The 21,789-nt window shown below is 41.9% G+C and overlaps 1 protein-coding gene across 2 annotated transcripts in view; it reads left to right on the forward strand.

Moving 5' to 3' along the window:
* LOC127595520 (cadherin-4-like) overlaps positions 1 to 21,789 on the forward strand; it is a 244,865-nt gene that overhangs the window by 165,955 nt on the left and 57,121 nt on the right. For both annotated transcript variants that reach the window (XM_052057102.1, XM_052057103.1), the window contains one exon: positions 19,232 to 19,387. In XM_052057102.1, coding sequence (XP_051913062.1) covers positions 19,232 to 19,387 — 156 coding nt within the window. The remainder of the gene's footprint in view (positions 1 to 19,231; positions 19,388 to 21,789) is intronic.

Genomic DNA, 21,789 nt, shown 5'->3' on the forward strand with positions numbered 1-21,789 from the left:
CCCCACGCCCATTCAGAATGGTTTGCCCCTGCAGCACGGGGGAAGTGCGTATGCTTGTTTGTAAGGCCGGCAGTTTCGAATATAGCGGCACATAATGAACACTAGTGTCCGGTGTCTTGTTATTCTTCAACAAACAAGAAACAGACTGCTGTGTTGAAAACAAACTTGAGAAAATGAAGTATGCAACCATGGTTTAAATACACTATAGGCTGAGTACTAGTGTGCCTTAGATGTGCACTTTATAATATTATATTGCTCTGTTTTGATTTCATTAAAAAAGCTGTTAAAACAGCTGTTGTGTGACAAAATATTTTTTTTCACCGTTATTGATGGACAGTAATATTGTGTGAGAGATTGTGTGAATAACTGCACCAAGTGAAAAATGTTCATGTAAAATTGAAAATCGAAATTGTTATTTCAGTAAATATTTGCATTTGGCAGGTAGAAAACTGATTCATGATTCCATGTTGATGAGAGCATTAAAATGGGGGGGAAAATAGGACAAAAATGTAAAAGGAAATTCAGAAACGATAAAAAATGTGTAAGTAATCACGATTAATTTTTTAGTTCATTCGAGTTAATTATGACAGTTGCATTTTTAATTAGATTAAATATTTTAATCGTTTGACATGTGTGTATATATATATATAGCGGCTGGATAGCTCAGTTGGTAAGGCATCGGTTTAGCATACGGGAGACGGTGGTTCGAATCCCGCTTGGGGCAAAAATGAGCACATAACACCATCCAGTGTGGGTCCTTGGGCAAGATCCTTCACGCTAATGCCTACCTCATACAATGATGAGAGACAATAAAACGAATGACATGCCGGCTCAGACGTCGCCCGGCCAAACAAGGTCTGCGTCAGGTGCTGGGGAACCAGAGCACCTTGATGAAAAATGGGCTACTGGAACAAAGCGGAGATGGGCGAGATGCGATAACATGGCTCTGTTGGAATGCTACTACTCAAGCAACCCTAGTCAGAGGGGTTACATACAGAGAATGTGGGCTAAATGGTTACTTCGAAACCCACAGTCACGGTTGACCACGAAACAACTAGTAGCTCAGTGTTCCAACATCCACAAACGGCAACTGCTGTCACAACTTGAGATTGATGAGGTACAACGCAGGTTCCATGGTGAAGGGCCCCAGGCTGCCAGATCAGAGGAGGAGGTCATACAAGAGATTGGGAGGCAAGCCCCAATGAATGCAGATGAAGAGATTGGGTGGCCAGCCCCAATGAATGAAATGCTGAGCGAGGCAGCAACTGACCTGAAAGCTAAGATCATGGCGAGAATGAAAGCTGGGCAACCTAGAAACCGATTACAACGGCTATGTGAAGTACCATCTGAAAGTTTCATAGAAAGTGTGAATGCAGCACTGCGGACGATCCCTACCGTAACGATCACAGAAACCAATGAGCTGATATATGCTTCAGCATCAGTGATCCTGGAGACTCTGGGCTATAAGAGCAACCATGGAAGCCATGAGATACGTTACCCACCATGGAAAAGACGGTTGGAGGCTAAGATCAAGGCGGCCCGGAAAGATGTGAGTCAATTGACGGAGGCCCAGAGAGGTGTGATGAAAAGGCCGATACCCGAGAGGTACATCCAGATGACCATACCTGAAGCACTCGAAACTGCCAAACAAAGGCTCCAAGCCTTGTCCAGTCGCCTAAAGCGGTACACGAAAGAGAATGAGGCCAGACGAATAAACAGGCTGTTCGCAACACAACCTGCGAAAGTGTACGCTCAGTGGCAGGGTCCTAACAACAGAGCTGACCCACCAAGACTGGAAACTGAAAGGTACTGGAAAGGCATATGGGAGAAGGAGTTTGCACATAACAGCAGTGCACAATGGCTGGTGACCCTGAGAGAGGAGCACAGCAACCTCCCTGAACAGAACCCAGTTACCACAACAGTGGCAGACATACAGGAAAGAGTCTCAGATATGAAGAACTGGACAGCACCAGGCCCGGACATGGTCCACACCTACTGGCTAAAGAAACTCACAGCACTCCATGAGCGCCTAGCAGTACAAATGAACCAACTGCTGAGGGATGGGACTCACCCAGAATGGCTAACCGAAGGGCGAACGATCCTGATCATGAAGGATCCCTCGAAGGGTGCAGCCCCATCCAACTATCGGCCAATAACCTGTCTCTCCACAACATGGAAGCTCATGTCAGGCATCATTGCGGCTAAGATAAGTGGACACATGGATCAATACATGAACGAAGCACAGAAGGGCATTGGTAGAGATACCAGAGGAGCCAAACATCAGCTCCTGGTTGACAGAACAGTCGCACAAGACTGCAGGTCCCGACGTACCAACCTGTGCACAGCCTGGATTGATTACAAGAAAGCCTATGACTCGATACCACATACATGGATCACTGAATGCTTGGAGTTGTATAAGGTGAACAGGACCCTAAGAGCCTTCGTTGCGAACTCGATGAGAATGTGGAAAACCACACTTGAAGCCAATGGCAAGCCACTTACCCAAGTGTCCATCAAATGTGGCATATACCAAGGTGATGCACTCTCCCCACTGCTGTTCTGCATAGGACTGAACCCCCTAAGCCAAGTAATCACCAAGACAGGCTATGGATACCGCCTCAGAAATGGAGCTACAATCAGTCACCTCCTCTACATGGATGACATAAAGCTGTATGCTAAGAGCGAAAGGGACATAGATTCACTGATCTACACAACCAGGATCTACAGCAGCGACATCGGGATGTCATTCGGGCTTGAGAAATGTAGTCGGATGGTGACTAAGAGAGGAAAGGTAGTCCGCACTGAAGGGGTCTCACTCCCTGAAGGAACAATAGCAGACATTGAGGACAGCTTGGTATACCACAAGCCAATGGCAACCTCGAACTGGCAACAAGGAAAGCGGCTACGGCCAAATACCTCCAGCGAGTGAGGCAAGTCCTAAGAAGCCAGCTCAATGGCAAGAATAAGACCCAAGCAATAAACAGCTATGCCCTGCCAGTGATCAGATACCCTGCAGGAATAATAAGGTGGCCAAAGGAAGAGATTCAGACCACGGACGTTAAGACCCGAAAGCTCCTAACCATGCATGGAGGGTTCCATCCCAAATCCAGCACCCTGAGACTGTACGCAAGCCGAAAGGAAGGAGGCCGGGGACTAGTGAGTGTGAGAGCCACTGTCCAGGATGAAACATCCAAGCTCCATGAATACATCAAGGAGAAGGCTCCAACGGATGACGTACTCAGAGAATGTCTCAGACAATGGGGAACAGAAGATGAGGCGCTGGAAGAGGGACCATCATGGGAGGACAAGCCCCTACACGGGATGTACCACCGGACCATAACTGAAGTGGCTGATCTCAAGAAGTCCTATCAGTGGTTAGAGAGGGCTGGCCTGAAGGACAGCACAGAGGCACTCATCCTGGCTGCTCAGGAGCAGGCCTTGAGCACCAGAGCCATCGAGGCCCAAATATACCACACCAGACAAGACCCAAGGTGTAGGTTGTGCAAAGAGGCACCTGAGACGATCCAACACATAACTGCAGGGTGTAAGATGCTGGCAGGGAAAGCCTACATGGAACGCCATAACCAGGTGGCTGGCATAGTCTACCGAAACATCTGTGCGGAGTATGGACTGGAAACCCCAAGGTCAAAATGGGAAACACCTCCGAAGGTGGTGGAGAATGACAGAGCGAAGATCCTGTGGGACTTCCAGATCCAGACTGACAAGATGGTAATGGCGAACCAACCAGATATCGTGATCATAGATAAAGGGCAGAGGAAAGCCGTTGTAGTGGATGTAGCGGTCCCAAGTGATGGAAACATCAGGAAGAAGGAACATGAGAAACTCGAAAAATACCAAGGGCTCAGAGAGGAGCTGGAGAGATCCTGGAAGGTAAAGGTGACAGTCGTGCCTGTGGTGGTCGGAGCACTCGGGGCAGTGACCCCCAAACTAGATGAGTGGTTGCAACAGATCCCGGGAACAACATCGGACATCTCAGTCCAGAAATGTGCAGTGCTGGGAACAGCAAGGATACTGCGCAGAACCCTCAAGCTTCCTGGCCTCTGGTAGAGGACCCGAGCTGAATGAGGGACGGACACCACCCGAGGGGTGAGATGAGGATTTTTTTTTTTATAGATAGATAGATATAGATATATATATAGATAGATAGATAGATAGATTATCAGTCAAAGCAAACCTGTCAAACGTGAAGCTGTGCAAACATTCAAGCACAAGACAAGTCAAGCAACACTGGTCACCTGTGACATGATCTGACTGATGTCAAGTCAGAAGGATTGGTTGTTGTTCTATTTGATTTTTCATCAGTGAAAGCAAGAATGAAGTGGAAAATATATCAACACGGAACTGGCAATTGCGAGGTGAGGAAGTGTTGGCGGAGTGTGTAGACTGGGCGGGGGACAATTTAACAATATGAGATTTTGTTGTTTTTGTGTGTGTGTGTGTGTGTGTGTGTGTGTATGTGTGTGTGTGTGTGTGAAGCCTTCCATTGATTCACAAGCTGCTTCTTATCTTAGGTGAAGGTAAATAAAGCAATCTGGCAACCCCTCTCACCTTTTATCTTCAAAACCGTGGTTCTTTTTTTACTGGGAAAAAAGTCTGTAAAAAAATAAAAGGAAAAAAATAACAAGAAAACATGCCTCAACAATTTGATCAAGCTGTTCGACAGTGTACAAAAACATTAGCGTCTAGAAAAACACACTTTTATTGTGCCATTTATTTTGAGCGTTCGTTGGACATGGTTTGGCCTGTCACAATGAGCAGGGGCAAGTGAGTTTGTGCCACGGAAACGGAATTTAATCAGTGTGCTCAGTAAACCATGTGTAAACTCAATTTTCCTTTTCCTATACTTTCTCATTTTCTCCCAATCTGTTTGTAATTGTTCACACAATGAATAATGTGTTTCCTCACATTCACAACGCCTTTGTCTACTTTTTGATTCTCAATACTGTTAATATGCTTCTTAATGTTGAAAGATATTTCAGTCTAAACCGGCTTCAATTTCAGATGAACATGAAATTCAATCAATCAATAAACACGAGGACTGCAGGACAATGCATTTGACAGAACCGCTCTCGCAATAAATGATTTTTTTTTTTACATCTTTAGGTTATTTTGTCTGACAATAATGTGCATATAATTTAGTGGTAACTGCCCTTTTTAATTAAAGCTCAAATTATTAAAGTCTGATACTAAACATTCGGCAAGCCTCCTCGCTGTCCATCTTCAAAACCCTCCTCAAAACTCACTTGTATTATTTGGCATTCGACTCAGCATGACTTAGATTGTTCTTGGTTTTACTGTTTGGTGCTTTCTACCGCCTTTATTACCGATTTGTCTTACTGTTTATTGTGCATCTTAAATTGCTCCATGTACAGCACTTTGTATGCAGCGATGGCTGTTTGAAAGTGCTCTATGAATACTGTTGACTTGACTTGATATGATTCACATTGATTAAAATGTGTCCATTTTCACTTGTAATATGGATAAAATAATGATTGTGTGTATTATCATTCACTTCCCGATGATCACACTGTGTGAATGAGCTCAGCTCATGCATTAAGCATGCAACGTCAACTCTTCATTCACGGGACTTGTACACACAGTTTTCATCTTTTTAACTCTAAACACCACCACACTGGACTTCAAACTAAACAAGATGTGCTTTAATTACAGACTTTCAAGAATGTTTATAATCGGTAGGTGGCCCCAGTTTGTGATAAAGCTTGCTGCTGTGTGGCTTTATGCTGTGGCGTGACTTCTAGTTGTGTAACATTTATTCTTTACTTGCCCAGTACTAACAGACAGCGGCAAGTTCTTTGAATGATTAGCCTTGACCTTTTTGGCCTTCAAATTAGAAGGCTCAGCGTAACCACTGATGATGAAAAGTTAAATACATTGCATTGGTTATTTGTCACTGGCCAGTGTTATCGTGTGAAATAGTCCAATCGGCCTGCAATGCAGACTCTGAGCAAACTTGTTAGATCTAGTGTGGGTTGCAATGCATTGGGTAAAGTTTATTGTGCTTGTGGCAACACCTGTGCTCCAGTTTCCATATCTCTCTCCATGGAGTGCATTGGGAAAATCATTTTTCTGAGCAGAAATGAGAGAACTTTCCCCTCCCTAAGGTGTCCTCTGCTCGTGTTTACCAGTGATTAATGGCTGCTGAGCTTCACAGGCAGACGCGGCGACAACAAAAACACCTGAAAGACAGACAGTGAAAGTGTAAGAAAGAGGAGCAAAAGATCAGATCAGAAAAGAGTTGATCAGATCACATTAGATATATGTAGTAGGAACACAGGTCTCATTGAGAGTTGAGACTATACATTCATAAATTCAGTTCAAAATGAATTTAAAAGACACAACTGGTTACGTTTTAAAGGAATGTGGCTGTTGAATTGCGTTCATGACAAAAACCTTGTTGAATTATCTATCTATGGCCATGAAGTATGGGGTAGCTTCCATTAGTGAGTATATGAAAGTCACCCAGCATCTCTGCTTTTATACAAAGCAATTTGGTGATGATTCCATAGATTGAAATGAATCGTGATTTTTACATAATAATACTGCTGCCTACTAGTATTTAGCAAACGATTTCAGAAGCTATTCTCTGGAGGAAAAAAACGGATCGATATAATCTCATATGATGTCTGTAATCATTTAAAAAGTGTGGGGAATTGAATGTCCTCAAATGTTAAAATATTCCGTGATTTACTGTCATGCAGTCCTCAGTGTGCCCTGCCTCTCACCCAATGTCAGTTTGTAATAGGACAAGTGGTACAGAAAATTGATGGGTGTATGAATATTTTGGGAATATTGTCATGCTGTTAGTTGCTGTCCTCTCATATGATAAGATATGATATGATATCATATGATATGATATATGGTAAAAGATAGTGATGGGAAAATGAAGCTTCATGAAACAAGTGATATTTTTGACTCCTCTAAACGGTGCTTTTGGCTCAAAAAGCAAGACTAGTGGAATGGAAATGTTGAAACTTCCACTTCATCTTTAAACCAAGAGAGGCCTAAATAATCACAAGTGCTTCATGAAGCATTTTTGCCTTTCGAGTAAAATGGGCACCATTGTGGAGAATTTGCTTGTGAATCTTCTTCGCAGTCAATGCTTTCCTAGTTCGATCCAGCACCTTCTTTTGTCAAGATTTACTAGCTTTGCTATTTCTTAAATTTACATTTTTTTAAATCATGTTTCATTTTTTTCAAGCTCCGAAAAAAAAGACGTCAGCAGAAACGAGAAAACCAAACACCTGAAAGAAAGAAAACATTCCAGAGTGAATGTAGGTCTCACAATGGAATTAGAACCTCGTCTTTGTTTGTGCTTCCAAAGATATTTCTTTTCCTGGTTTCCACCTTTGGGTCTTTTGCGCCCTCTTGGCATCTGCTCATCCGACCTCTGGCCAGTACTTTCGTAACTGCCCCCTTCATATTTTTCATCTCTCACCTGCAAAGACAAATGCTTATACACACATAAAGCCACAACACAACAGAGAATAAGCATGCGCAAGCAGCGAGAGGAATTACTTGTACTAGACAAGCAGCAAACAAAGGATCATGTGCTGCATTTTTGGCTTTTTATCGGTGCTTATTTTGGGGGTTTTGTTTCGTCACTGTCCTGCTACATCCGGAAAAAAAGTGAACACAAGACAACAAATTGTAAACTTTCTTTTTCTTTGAGTCCTTTGGTCAGTCCCCAGGATGGTGAAAGTAAAGATCATGGTGCAATAAATAGGTCGTTCACTGTGAGACTATTTTGTGGAACTGCACAGAGCTAGAGAACATCCTACGGAAATGTATGCTGCAGTTCCTCAAATAGCTGCCACTACCAGTAGTGTGTGGTGAAGTTCATGACTGTAAAAAATGCACGTTAAAAGGAACCCAAAATATAAGATAAGCCTAGATTTAAATTTGGACCTGAATTGAAAACATTTGTATTCAACGACCTTTATACACTGTACAAAAAAAAGGGAATATCTAATATAAGGTCACGGTCATCGTTGTTGTTTTTGCTGATTTCCCGCACATCCCTGGCCGCTACTCTCATAGATATCATGTCTTAATACTTTGTCGGGTGCTTTTACCCTGAGCAAAAAAAATTAACAGACTAGGTAGGTGCCATATTTTCACAAGAGTGTGTTTCAGTACCCCACACGCTGATTTGGTTAACACAGACAGCGTGAGGTCAACAAGGATGTAAACAACAAAACACCTCTCTGACTTACTCGCTTCATGTGTTTTATTTGCTTGTTTGTTTTCCTCCCACCCTGTTGCATGCCATGTCATCAAAACCCAGTCAGCCAACACATTTATTTGGTCAAGTGGTTGCACACAATGAAATCATGTGGATCCAGATTTATTTAAAAAAAAAATATATATATATATATATATATATATATATATATAGATGGGTAGTCTACTTAAAAATATATATCTGGATCCAGCTGATTTTATTTCGTACAACCACTGGGTGGTAGAAAATTAAGTAAATTCAACACACTTTTTTTTTCGCATAGGCGTGTTAGGTTGTCCACCTAAAATATCCAATTTTGCTGTCTTGTATTGGTGGTGGTGTGTGTGTGTGCGGGGGGGGGGGGGGGGGGGGGTGTTACAGCGTAGATTCCTTCCCTTTATTCAGGTTGGATAAGAAAAATAGTACGCATGTACACTTTTACATTGTTGGCCATAATTTACAGATTCTGTTCTCAAATTTACTATAGTATGCCCCACTTTTGGCAGACATCCTGCCAATATGAAGCCATTACCTTAAAATGTGTTCTGCAGAGCTATCATGTGAGTCTTTGTACAGTGCATGAGAAGTGAAAGACTTTGGTCCACTTGGGTGTACCACTCAAACAGTCATGTCAGCATTTTATTTGTTTTGCTCAATAGTACGTGTTGGCTGGTTAAAGATTTTTGTTTGATTTCGTCTCCTGGAGTATTCACTTTGTATATATCTGTTCCAAACCCCTGATGTGAGTTTTACTCCAGCTCAAACAACCGCCGTTTGGCTAAATATACAGTGTGATATTGATACGCTGATGGATTTAAGCAGCGTTGGATCCGGGGATGTCTGCATGTCTGCTCACCACGTTGTTCCAGACTGCGATATCTCCACATTCATCATCAGTATGATGATTTGCACAGGCCCAACTTTCATGGTTCCCAAGGATAATTTCCTTGGGAACCATGAAAGTTTTCTGAGAAAAATGATGAGGTGAGGTTTTTGCTATGTGTCCATATTCGGTTTTAAGGGTATGCACTTGAAGAATACTCCACTGCTCACTGAGGCTTTTTATTTCCTTCTCCTTACTGAATGGAGCTCCTCCCAAATGTAACTTTGTAAAACAATTGGCTATTGTGCAGTAAAGCTGACAGCACTCTTTCAGAAATACCCGTTTAAAATACATGAGGTTGGATTGCATTTGAGTACATCATTGCAACGATTTGCTGTTGTTGTCAACATAGCAGCTATGAGAGTTTGAATAAACCAATACATCCAAAAAAGGTTCTTGTGACGTTGGGCTTCCCATCTGATATTGTCGCAGCAAGTCACTTACATGACTTATTTGGGCCGATTTTAACCCTTTGCAGTTGTTTGCCTTTACTGACACAGTCCTGCCATTAGTCCTGGCCAGGAGTGCTTGGGTGTGGGGGAACTCACCGGAAATGGAATAACGAAAGTCAGAAGCATGGACCAATAATGGAACCACACAACAATGTCATTATTATTGTAAAATAGAATGGAAGCCATTTATCCAACTTTGTTTGAATAAAATACACACGCAATCACTCTGACTATTGAAAAAAAAACCCCAAAAAACAAACAAACAATAAAACAACAACCCTAAAAGATATTTTCTGAGATCAAAATTGATAACCAGCCATGAGTTGTGATGGCATAAAGACACCCTTGCAGAAAGATGAGAGTGCTTTACATTGTTACACTGGCTAATGGAGTCTTCGTGATGGAAGAACGTGTTCCTTTCTGTCGTATTTGACGTGTCTGCTCATGAATGAAACATTTGACCACGAAAGCAATTTGACCATCTTTTTTGAATAGCGTGACACTATTAGAGAGCAGGTGAGTGCACTAGGACACATTAAGGTATTTAGGACATGTAAATCATTCATAGACTGGAGACATGAAAATGACCTTATATTGGTTTGAGTTTTGGTGAATGTCATTTCAAGGGGCCTAGAAAGATGGGGGGCAGCGCATTGGTCTGTGGTTGGCACATGTGTCTTACGATTCAGTGCTTTGGGTTCCAATCTCCTCCTGTATAGAGTTTGCACATGGAAGAACTGAAATGGATCCATGAGACGAGACAAGATCGCTGATGGTAGTGGTACACTTCCTTGACTTGTGTGCGGGCAGTGTTGGTTGGTTCCCACTCAGTGGCGGTGTGGATGTGGGTGTGTATCGTTGTTTGTCTCCATGTGTGCCCAGTGACTGCCTGGCGACCAGTTCAGCGGTTATTCCGCTTTCGCCCCAAGTCAGCTGCGATAGGCTCCAGACACATTTGCATTAATTGAACTTTTAATCACAGCCACAAGTGACATATTTCCATATCTTTGAACTCGATATGTTTCGTTTCATTTTACTAGCTAGAAATAGTCTTTAGACTTTTTAGAATGCTTGTTTTGACATAACAATCAACAATAATTTACGAAAAGGGCTCCAATGAGATATTATAGCTTGTTGCTTTCGATTGGACTTTTCATTAGAGCGAAATCAGCCTTTTTTGACGGAGGGATCCTCATTAAATGAATGCATTTAAATTTCTGAAAGTGTATAGGAGATGAATTGAGAGCTGCAGCAATACATTTCAGCAGCCTTTGGAAAACAATAAAGTGCCGGGTAGTATTGATAGGATGATGGATTGAAGCCGCTTAGGTTGCTGAGAACGCATGTCTGACTTTTGTTCCGCTCATCATGGTGGGCCAGACTTAACACGAGTAACATCAACGTAATGGTTTGCACAGGCTGTGGGGAAAAAAGAAAAAATAATTACGAGGTTGATGTTGCAGTCTTTTTTTGTTTTTTTCAGGGGTGGGTGGGTGGTATGCTTCAGAAGATTTTCCAACCAGGCTGTTTGTTTCATACTAAAAGGATCAACTCCAAAAATGAATGTGTTCTGTCAAACAATTGGTAACTGACCAGTTAAAATGCTATCACACAAAAAATAGTGTCATCAATGTATTAACATTAATTTACTTCCTTAAAGCAATTTTGCAATTTTCGGAGTCCTGTATGTAATCACAGTGGTTTAATATCTGATTATTTCAAAATTGGCACAGCTGTAGACATTTACATGGGGGAACATTTAGCTTTGGTGTATTTTATTTCACAGAGAGAACATTTTTTTTCAGCTACAGGCTTGTTGAATAAAAACTAGGCCTTGAGCTTCCAGCACAAGTCAAAATGAACCACAAAAAAGAGCCACATCAACCACCCACTTGTTCATGTTCACCCAGATGATGCGTAAACATGCATATTTTGCCCTAAAGCCCCTCCAAAAGCACATTCTCCTCTGATATGACATCAGGCAGCAGAAGGCAGGCTCCCTCTCGGGTTGAGTCGATGTGAAATTAAATAGTAAATCATCTCTTAGCAAAAGACATAAGAGTTATGTGTGAGTCAAGGGCAACAGTTCTGGGCTGTTTAATAGGCGATGAAGACGACTTTATGAAGGAGATAAATAACAGCTTAACAAACAGCCTCTGTGTGGTTCCCCTCTGCGAGTGGCCTCAGTGACTTCAGGGATCGGCAGAAGGAATGAGAGCCAAAAATCTATATTCTTCAGAAGACATGAAAAAACATCATGTGCAGTGAACTAGTGGAGAGATATTCAGAACAGGAACCTGCTGGGAGAGGGTAGCAGTGAGGAACTGTGGGGGTGAGGGTGGCATCTCCAGGGAAGTGATCAAATATCTAAACAGAGGTCTTAAGCTGTGTTTTGCACATTACTTTAAAGCTACGGCAGGGTCGGAGGGGGTTTCTTTGATATTTCAGCATAAATTGCACGTCACTGCCACATACAGTATATTAATCGCTATCTTCAACTATCTCGAGAGTGATCACTAACTTCACGCTGAAAGGCAATGGCAGCGACATGACAAGGTCAGAAAGCAAAATAAGCCAAGTCCATGACATAAAAAACTGATGTTAAAGAATCTAAAATGTTTAAATGATGTCTGCAAATAGACATTCGATCATTTTAATGTGCTGTTTTTAAAAAAGCCGCACTTGACAGCAAACAGCGTGTTAGCGGTGTGGCTAGAGTAATCACACTAATCTTGGGTTGTCCTCTACTTTTAGGTGGCAAGCGGGTGGCACATTTGTCTAAGCCAGTACACAATCAACATCATTGGAGTATACAAGAGACAGATTTTTGGGGAAAAAAATATGTTTTTTATTATGATTATATTTTTGCGGGGCATCTCAGAGTATCAGGCAAAGCATTTACCATAAATAGTGGGGTCCCATTTACATTGTCTAAGATAGCGGGTGCCGGTCTGGGTCTTCTCATTCAAGTATAACGCTCGCTGTCATTGGGAGCCTTTGGTCGAAGTCCTTCACTGCCCAACAAAAATGCATTGAGATCTTTATAAAGCATGCCAGCTCCAGTACAAAGAAAAAAAAAACATCCCTGTATTGTTAAGAAATCATGACAGAGTATCAAAACGAAAGCTGTGACAATACACAGTCCAGCACCAGATAAAAAGGTGCCTGTATTTTATAACTTGTCCTTTAACCTTGACTGTATACAGCCAATAGTCCCTTAAGCTTTTTACATTTTTATCTGATCTTCATTTCTAGGAGAGAAAAAAAGATTGTTTCCTGTTAACAGCCTATAAAAGCTTTTACGTCCCACATTGTTCATAAAAAGTGAATGACACATGGCTCCTTGCACCATGCCTGACATTGTGGCCCATGAGAGACAATGTTATGGTTCATCGGGGCTTCTTTTTGTGAGGTGGTTTCACCGGAACTGGTTTGCTATACATAGTATATGCCCTCTTTTCTTGGAAGAGCACCTCGTGTGAAGAAAGACACCTCTGCCAGCTTCGGTAAATTCCAATGTGTCTCAGTCCCAAATACCCGTATAATGTGTGCAGACCAGCAATCTGCATGTCGGGTGCGTGATCCAGCACCTCTTCGATGTGGGAAAAATGCATTGCCGTGACTTCTCGGCAGACATACAAGCACAATCGCACAAACACATACCTCCGTGCTCTTCCAAGGTCCATTTGTCAAGATGACAGTTGGACCGTCACCGAGGTGGAGTTTGCCAAGCAGAATCCTATGCAAGCTTGCTTGAGTGGGGGCCAGAACATCCCTCGGAAACGTTTTGACTTGCCAAGAGGCTGCGCTGCTTGGAGAGGGTGCATTTACAGTAAGTGTGTGTGTGTACGTGCACACGGTTAGCAAGTTGGCCCGTAGTGATGTGTGCATGTGTGCTAATGAGAGATAGCAATGAAGTGCTGCATGGCTTCAATTTGGCAGGGAGCAGCCACGCTTTGTCAGGCTTCCGGTCAATACCAGGCGCACCCACTGCTCAGCAATAACACCTTTGCCCCCCCGCCTTATCCCCACCCTCCTTTCAGACGGGTATCCTTGGACGTCCTTTAGCTACGAGATGCCAGTTGCCCAAATGATTTTTCTCGCCACGTGATCTGCCCAGATGTGTAGACAAGCCCAGCTGTTGCTGTACTTCTTCCATGTGAGTTTCCAAAGAAGAAGCTCATGCAAGAAAGGGAATGCTTGCTTGATTACACTGCATCTGTTTTTTGCGGTGCCAACTGTGGGTCAAAATGCAAAGATGACAGCGGCACTTGCGCCTTGCTGTTATTTGACACGAGTTGTTCAGCTACTGAACCCGGTTTCAACGTAAAGTTGTTGCTTTTCTTATTATGAGGAGTGGATGTAAAAAATGTATGGCTGTGATGTATTTTATTTTAAGATAATATTTTCAATGTCAAGTATGCAAATAGAAGTATGTATTTCCCCCATTTTTAACCAATCTGGTATGTTCTGGCACATACATTCCAAGAATTGAGGATCGCCGTGCATTGCTGTGCCTTATTTTGCCGTGTGCCCGAGATATCGATACACTGAAAAAAAAAAGTAGTGTGTCAAATTTATTCCATTTCATTTCATCAAGTGGGTACACAAAATAAAATCATCTGTCTCGAGATACATATTTTAGTCAATGTAAAGTCTTTAAAAATCTATCTGGATCCAGATGATTTTATTTCGTGTCATAATATTATTTAGTAAATTCGCCAAATACAGTATTTGTTTTTAGTGTACACGAGAATGTACTGTACATTGAAAAAAGGGTGTGTTAAAATCAACTCAATGTCATTTCGTCAGGCGGGTGCAAGAAATAACTGGATCCAGAAACATTTTATAAGCAGGCTACCACTCCAAAAAATTATTTGGCTCCAGAACCTTTTATTTTGTGCAACTGCTAGATGACATTAAATTGAGTAAATTCATCACCATTTTTTTTTCAGTGCACAACTTGATCAAAATCTCTTGCTGTTGTCACTCCGCCACCACCTCTATCAGTGGATGGTGGCACAGAGCACACTCTTTTGCAGCAACGGCACCCACTGAATGGATCCGTTGGTCGACAGCACAGCTGTGCTGGATGCAGTGTGAAAAGGCCTCAATCTGCTCACCCTTTTTTTCCTCCATTTCCTGTCGACATTTGCGTGCCACCCCATTGTGTGCGTGCGTGTACACAAAAAAAGGTGTACAGTGCATGTGGCTTTGATGGTGGCTTCCATACCCTTGAAGTCCCTGACGCTCTTTACTCTAATTACCCAGATTGGGTTTGCTGGGAAAGGAAGCGTGAGTACCAAAGGGTCCTTGATTCTGTCCTTGTCCAAGCCTCTGGGAGCAACTTGGAAAGTTATTCATACATCCATCACTTTTCCCCATTTCACAATTTAATCAATCCCCTAATGAAAAAATGACACAGGCACAAGATAGAAAGCCCTCACACCACAACCCTGAAAAGCCACAGCAAAAGGTTGCGGCCAATCTTTGTCTGAAACGACAATTGCTGGCTTATTTTGATTTTTTTTTTTTTTTTTTTTTGTGGCGAGGAGACGGGAGAGGCATTACATTGTTACCTCCGGGTAGAATAGTACCTCTCATTTGGCAGAAGTGTGCACTATCAAAGTCCAGACGTCTTTCTTGCAGCAATAACAGGAAAAGTCATTGACTGCTTAACTTCAACGTCTCCATATTATTCTGACGAATGCGGAAGATGGTCTTTTAATATAGTCCCATGCATCACCTCGAGCTATTATTCGACTGACACAAAGGCACATTGAGCGCAACTCTCTTATCGAACAGACTCGATAAAACGGAAAACATCTTTATTATTCTCTATTTTGTTTCCATTTTAAATGTCGAATCACATTGTTCCAAATAAGGCAAAGCACTGAGATAATAAAAATCCTTGTCTGCAGTCACCATTTGTTCATCTGTGTTAGCTCAGGCACTGAAGTAACTACATAATGGCAGAGACATTGAATTTGGATTTTTTGGCTATATAACAGCACGTGCAGCCATAGTCTGTCCTTTACGAAAAGCAATAAATAGGACGTGTGGACCAAAACAACTATTTAAATCGCATCTAATCCAACTGCATTCATTCGTTCCGGTTAGAAATATATCGATATGTACATAATCATCTTTTAAGGCCGTGTTAACGGAGCGACGAAAGCTAGCGAGTGTTCGTGAACCCAGCCAATGTTATTTTCTCAGGGTTCATTCAAGGTTGCAAAGACATTATAAGCTTATCTTACAAATAACATCAAAACCCTTGTAACATGCACTATATACTCCAGCTCATTGCATACCCTGCACTTGACACAGCGCCTCCTCTTCTCTATACTTCTCCAAACTATTTTGGGATATTTGTTGTGATTGATGCTTTGACATTGTTGACTTTCCCCATTTAGACTGTTCCATATTGTCATGCCAACACAAGCTTTTCCTTGTTGTTTTGAGTATTTTGTTTGGAGGTTTAGCTTCTCCCTGAAATTTTAGCCTCGCTCTCATTCAGACTACAGTTTCGGCACATTACCTGCAGGAAATGATGTATTGCTTTGTTAATTAATTGCTTGACTTGCTTTGACAGATATTATTTGAATGCAGGAGCATGCAGAGGGTGACTCAAAGATTTTAATACAAAATAAGATGAATTGTATTGGACTGTGTATGCTAATTGAAGGGTGGGGGGGGGTACTTAATTGTAGTTGTTCCGAATGGATGAAAAATATGGCCATTGTAAACAATCAAGGCACTTATTTTGTTTTCCTTCCATTCGTAAGGATGACTTCCTCCAAATGTTTTTGCACAAATCGGTTTTTCGAATGTCTTACTTGCAGTGTGTTAAATATATTTGTTCTGTTCCTTTCTTTCTGTGTTTATTTCACCCATGGCAGATTGATTTTATTTTTTTTACGGGGGTCTTCTATTGGATTAGTATTCTGCTGGCCATTTCAAACAAACTCTTTCTTCTTGACATTGTGTTTTTTTGTTATTTGGATTTATGAATTTGCCATATATTGTTGTGGAGAAAAAAAAGGAAAACATTGAACCCACTTTATTGCAGCTGGGGCTGGAGAGTGGTCCACAAAACACTTTTACACACACATTAAAAATGTATTTGAATACCAAATACAAGGATGGAATGGAAAGAAACTGTAGTATGAATAGAAAGTTGAAGTTAAAATGATCCCTGAGCATGCATATGAACAGCTTCAGAACAGATGCAACAATGGTGGAGCAGAGGTCTGAATTTTATGTGACTAGCTCCGGGTTTGCAATTCATGTTGCATTAATTCTTACTTTTTTTAGCTGTTTTCACAGCTGCTCGTTAACAGGGATCATTTTGAGAATAAGTCCTCGATCACGTTTAAACGTATCCTTATATGCATCCATATCACGTGAACGCGAATGGCCTGGACTAAGAGCGAGGAGCATGTGCGATACCAACTCCAAACAGGACTGCTTGAAAACATGAGTAAAATCAAAACGAACAGGAACCCCTAATGGAATTTATGAGTTCTATCACTTCCTATCTGGGGAGGATTTATTCGGCACTGCCAAAGCTAACGGACTGAAGTAATTTCATTTTTCATGCATGCTGTCTGTCCTCACAGAGACCCGAAGCAAAGCAAGTGAAAGTGATGGGAGAGCGCAGCATAGGGGAGAGATCAGACGAAATGGGCGGAGGACCACTGAGCCTGAGTAACGACTTGGAAAGGAGGGCGGGGGAGAGAAGTGTCGAGACAAGGCACGGGGAGGAGAAACAGGGCTTGAGCCGGAAGGATTTCAACATATGGGAGTGTGATAATTGCTTTTATCTTCAAATGGGACCCAGTAGGAAGCTGGAGCTGCCACGCTGGCCTATCCTTTTGTCTGTTGTGAAGTGAATTACCTTTGTGGATTAATTGAGGATCTGTCGAGCAATCAATCATCCACCGTAATTAAGGTGGGTGCCCATTTTAGGGTTGAACTGCAGCTAGCCTGTTGTTTGTTCAATCTCAAGGCTGCAGAAATCCTCCCAAGAAAACACCCCATGCACACCTGCACAATTAGCAGTGACAGGATATTGTGACACCTCCTTATCATCTTCTCCTGGCTGGAGCTGGTGATGCTTCACCTCTGTTGGATTAGACACACAACTCTTTTTCCTGTTGAGCCTGACGATGAGGTGATAGGCAGTATCTGTGATGTGACAGCTATTTTTTTTTTTTGGCACCAGAGCGCCGAGGCAGGATGACACCTGTCTTGTATGGAACAGCCTTCCCATGGCCTTATTAGTTGCTCGGGCCCCTTTTAGGCAGCAGCACGCCATTCCTGCCGTGTCAGACGAGAGGCTAAATTGGTTCCACAATTGATGAAAGACAAAGTCAACTTCAACCTCTCCACTGAAGTGCGAGTGATTGATTTGGGGGAAAAAAAAATTCAGCGGCATTCTGTACTTGTGTGATCACAAGCCCGCTGCACTTGTCGATGTGTACCAATCTTCCTAATTACTCTGCGATGCTACACTCTTTAATAGCGTGTTGTCTCATCATGTTCACACCTGGTGTTTACCATCCATGTTTCAACATTCTCACATAAGAATGTGGAGTATATGCTCACGAGCACTGGTCCATTATGCACAAATAGTAATAATAATCATCATAATCACAATTATTTTGATTGAGATTGACATCTCGATTATGAAAACGATTGTTCATTAATTTCACAACTTAGCCTTGATTCAGCTGCTAAAACTGAACTACTCCAAACTGTGATAATAGCCTCATGCCCATTCATCCTTGCACCTTGAACACTTTATTCTTCAACACGGTATTGATTTTGTCAAGTACAAAATGACCTTGTAAATATCAGGCGGAATTCAAGCCTCTCGCATTTTCATGCTATTACGTCCACACGTTTGATGCCTTGCATCTGTGAATGCATCGAAGAAGCATTACCCTTGAATCTTTCAACACGTTTCAAACTACTTCACCAAAACGCGTTCAAACCACTTTACCCAATACGTTCAAACGACTCTGCAGAACATTCAAACGGCATGAACCAATGCAAAATGTTTACTCCACATTGGCAGGTACACACTTGCATAGTTTTCCATTTCCCTGTCTGATTATTATTTTTGCTCACCACCTGTTTGGATTCCCAGCATGGTATCAGGTAGTCTGCGACGATTTAATTAAACAATAAATCTCATCAAATAAATCTATGGTAATTTTTTTTCTTTCTCTTCAAAACATTGAATTAATTTTTGAACTGCCAACAGGCCAATCCCTGCAGCAGCCCTAATGGAGTCCTTGAGCGTGCGATAACTTGAAATGCCAGTTGGTGATAAATGTGTGTGCACGTCAACATAACAGTCGCGCCCTCCGTGTTGTTTTTGTGGGTTTTTCCGCTAGCACTTCCTGTGAAAAAAAGTGCAATATCATCTTGCCAAGATCACAGTGCAAGGACAAAATGATTAAACTTAGAGGCAGCAGATCACAAGCTTCCCTTTGAATAATAAGCAGCTCATAATATTGCACATATACAGTCGCACCAAAAGAGGTGTGTTACCCGTGTGTTTCGTTATTTTCTCTCATTAATGTTATTAATTGTGTATTATTCTGTTTGCTCGTGGTGCCACAGATTCGTTCAGACCAGGACCAGGATATCTCCATCCGATACAGCATCACTGGGGTGGGAGCAGATCAGCCACCTAACGAGGTCTTCAACATTGAGCCTGTGCTTGGAAAGATGTTTGTTACCAAACCTCTGGATCGAGAACATCGGTCATCTTACCACGTGAGTCTATCGACACGCACGCGCACACAGCCATGACAGTCTGTCAAAATATTTGTCAGGATATGACCACTGCTAGATTGTGTTGTTATATAAAACTCGTCGCTTAATGTCGTTAACCATGACTGCATTTGTTTTTAGGTGTCAGGGTTTATCAAAAGTAGCATTCTTACCTTCCTCGTCTATGCCCAACTTGCTCTCCCTCTTATCTGTCTCTTATATGTAAATCAAATCCAAATCATAGACTAGTTAACCAAGCGCCCCTGACCTATTTTATTCGAGATGAGCAGCCTTATTCCCCAAAAGAAACTTCAATCAATGAGCTGATTTGCCAAGGCAACAGCTGCTGAGTTCAACCCCCGATTGGTTGTTCAGAAAGCCGTTGTGAAATACATTGGCATGGTGAGACACGATAATAAGCTGTGTGCATTTTTCCTGTGTTGAAATCTTACAGTAGTGGCTGTAAGATTTACAAGAAGTTACACATGTTTAACATGATCCCCAAAAAATTAAAAATCACACGGATTGATTTCATTTTAAAATTGTACTTATCGAACAAAATTCCACTTCAAAGACGGAAGGAAACAAACTCCTTTTGTATTTTGTTGAAAAGCATTTTGAAACCATCAAACTTCACTTAACTAGTGAAAAAATATTTTTAAAAACAAATAAAGTTTCTTTGTTCCTCTATCTAAGCCTGCAATTTATAGTGACAGAGAGAACAAACAAACGATTGACTATGAAAAGGGGAAAACTTCCTCTTTTTTGTGATAAATCTGTTTGGTGGAGTGCCGTGTGGGTTATCGAACTTAAAATATGTGAATTTGCCCAATTAATGTTGGGCATCACTGCAGTTGAGGACACTGGCCGCTATGCTTTTAATACTTATAACGTAAATCCAAAATTCCATTTTGCCTTCTTTAAACACAACACGCTACTGAATTAAGAGTGCGACCGCATGCGGGATGATGGGAGGAGAGCCGGCTGAGATAAAGGACCTGGCTGTCGGCCGCCAAGATGGGATGGCAGTGCACGGATATTGGGTGCAGGACAGATCAGACAATGAAGTGGAAGAAGTAAAGTTAAATTAACCTCGAGGAGACCTACAGATGCAATTTCTTTGGAGGTGGAGAAAGGAAGCAAATGGTGACGAGGAGCGGATCGGCTCTCGTGGAGCTCTTCAAATCTCATAGTAGAAGAACCCTGCAAAGGATGTTGCTCATTCTATGTCCCGCTGCAATGGAGCCTGCAGGCGATTTCACTTATCTGTCTCTCATATCCTTGTAGGAGCCACAAAGCGTATTCCCCATCAACCAAGCACAGATGAGAGAGTACCTCAATTCTCCATACATGACAGCACAATTAAATGTGATTTCGTCAATTTACTTGTTCAGCCTTCGCCCGCGTTGAGGCTTTCATCCCCCGACTTTTACTTCGCTTTTGATCAGTATACCTTGGTTCACATAGGGTAGAACTCTCATATGCCACAATGGTTGTTTGCTCGACACTGATTTCTGGCATTTTTAAAAGAAGAGATAAGCCACTGTTTTATTCGACAGAGTAAAAGGAAAGCGCCGTTTGATATCAACTCAACATTGTTTCCAGCAGACTGGAATATCACTGAATAAGTCATGCTTGGAGATATAAACAGAAGTGAGTGAGTCCAGGTTTCGAAAGAAGGAAACTCTCTTCAGTCTGTTAAGTAGACCTTCACCTATCATGTCGAGGAGGGGGATAATCCTCCAATCCCAATGTTCCCCTGATTATTCAGTTATCTTTTCACATTGTTATCCTTAACATTCGTCTTTTTGACTCAACTTCATAGAAAGCAAAGCTGTCAAAAAGTGTATACCATGTTTTGATTCCTGGTGAAATCCCATTCCACTGATCCGAGCACAGCTGAGGGGAATTTGTGATGAGCCAACCGTGTTTGTTATTCCGAGATGCAAGCAGGCAGAGCGCTGTTTGCCTTAAATGGAATACAGACTCAGACTTACAGTTGCCCTGTAAAACAGACACAGCTTCCAGTCCAAGACATTGTCTCGTGTTATACTTTCTTCTAAGATAACAACAACGTTTAGAGATGAAGTCAGGAAACAGGACATTATCATACAGTGATACAGTGCATGTCCTAGCAAGGCCATAATGTTGCCTGTGACCTCAGATTGTCCTCGACTTGTTTATTTTTTTTGGTCCTCGGATGAACTCACGCAATAAACGAACAATTTTTAATATAATAGGCCCATAGTGAACATTCATAGTAGGAGTATTTAGCCTAATTCTAGGAATGTTGACAAATAATACAAATGTTTGTTTTTATTTTACCTTCACTTGGGTGTTTGTCAAGGCTACGTTTATCTCTTTTGGAGCATTGTGTGCAATGAGCTCCCTTTCTTACACACACA

Source organism: Hippocampus zosterae, chromosome 2 (genome assembly GCF_025434085.1).
Source record: "Hippocampus zosterae strain Florida chromosome 2, ASM2543408v3, whole genome shotgun sequence".
Classification (NCBI taxonomy): domain Eukaryota; kingdom Metazoa; phylum Chordata; class Actinopteri; order Syngnathiformes; family Syngnathidae; genus Hippocampus; species Hippocampus zosterae.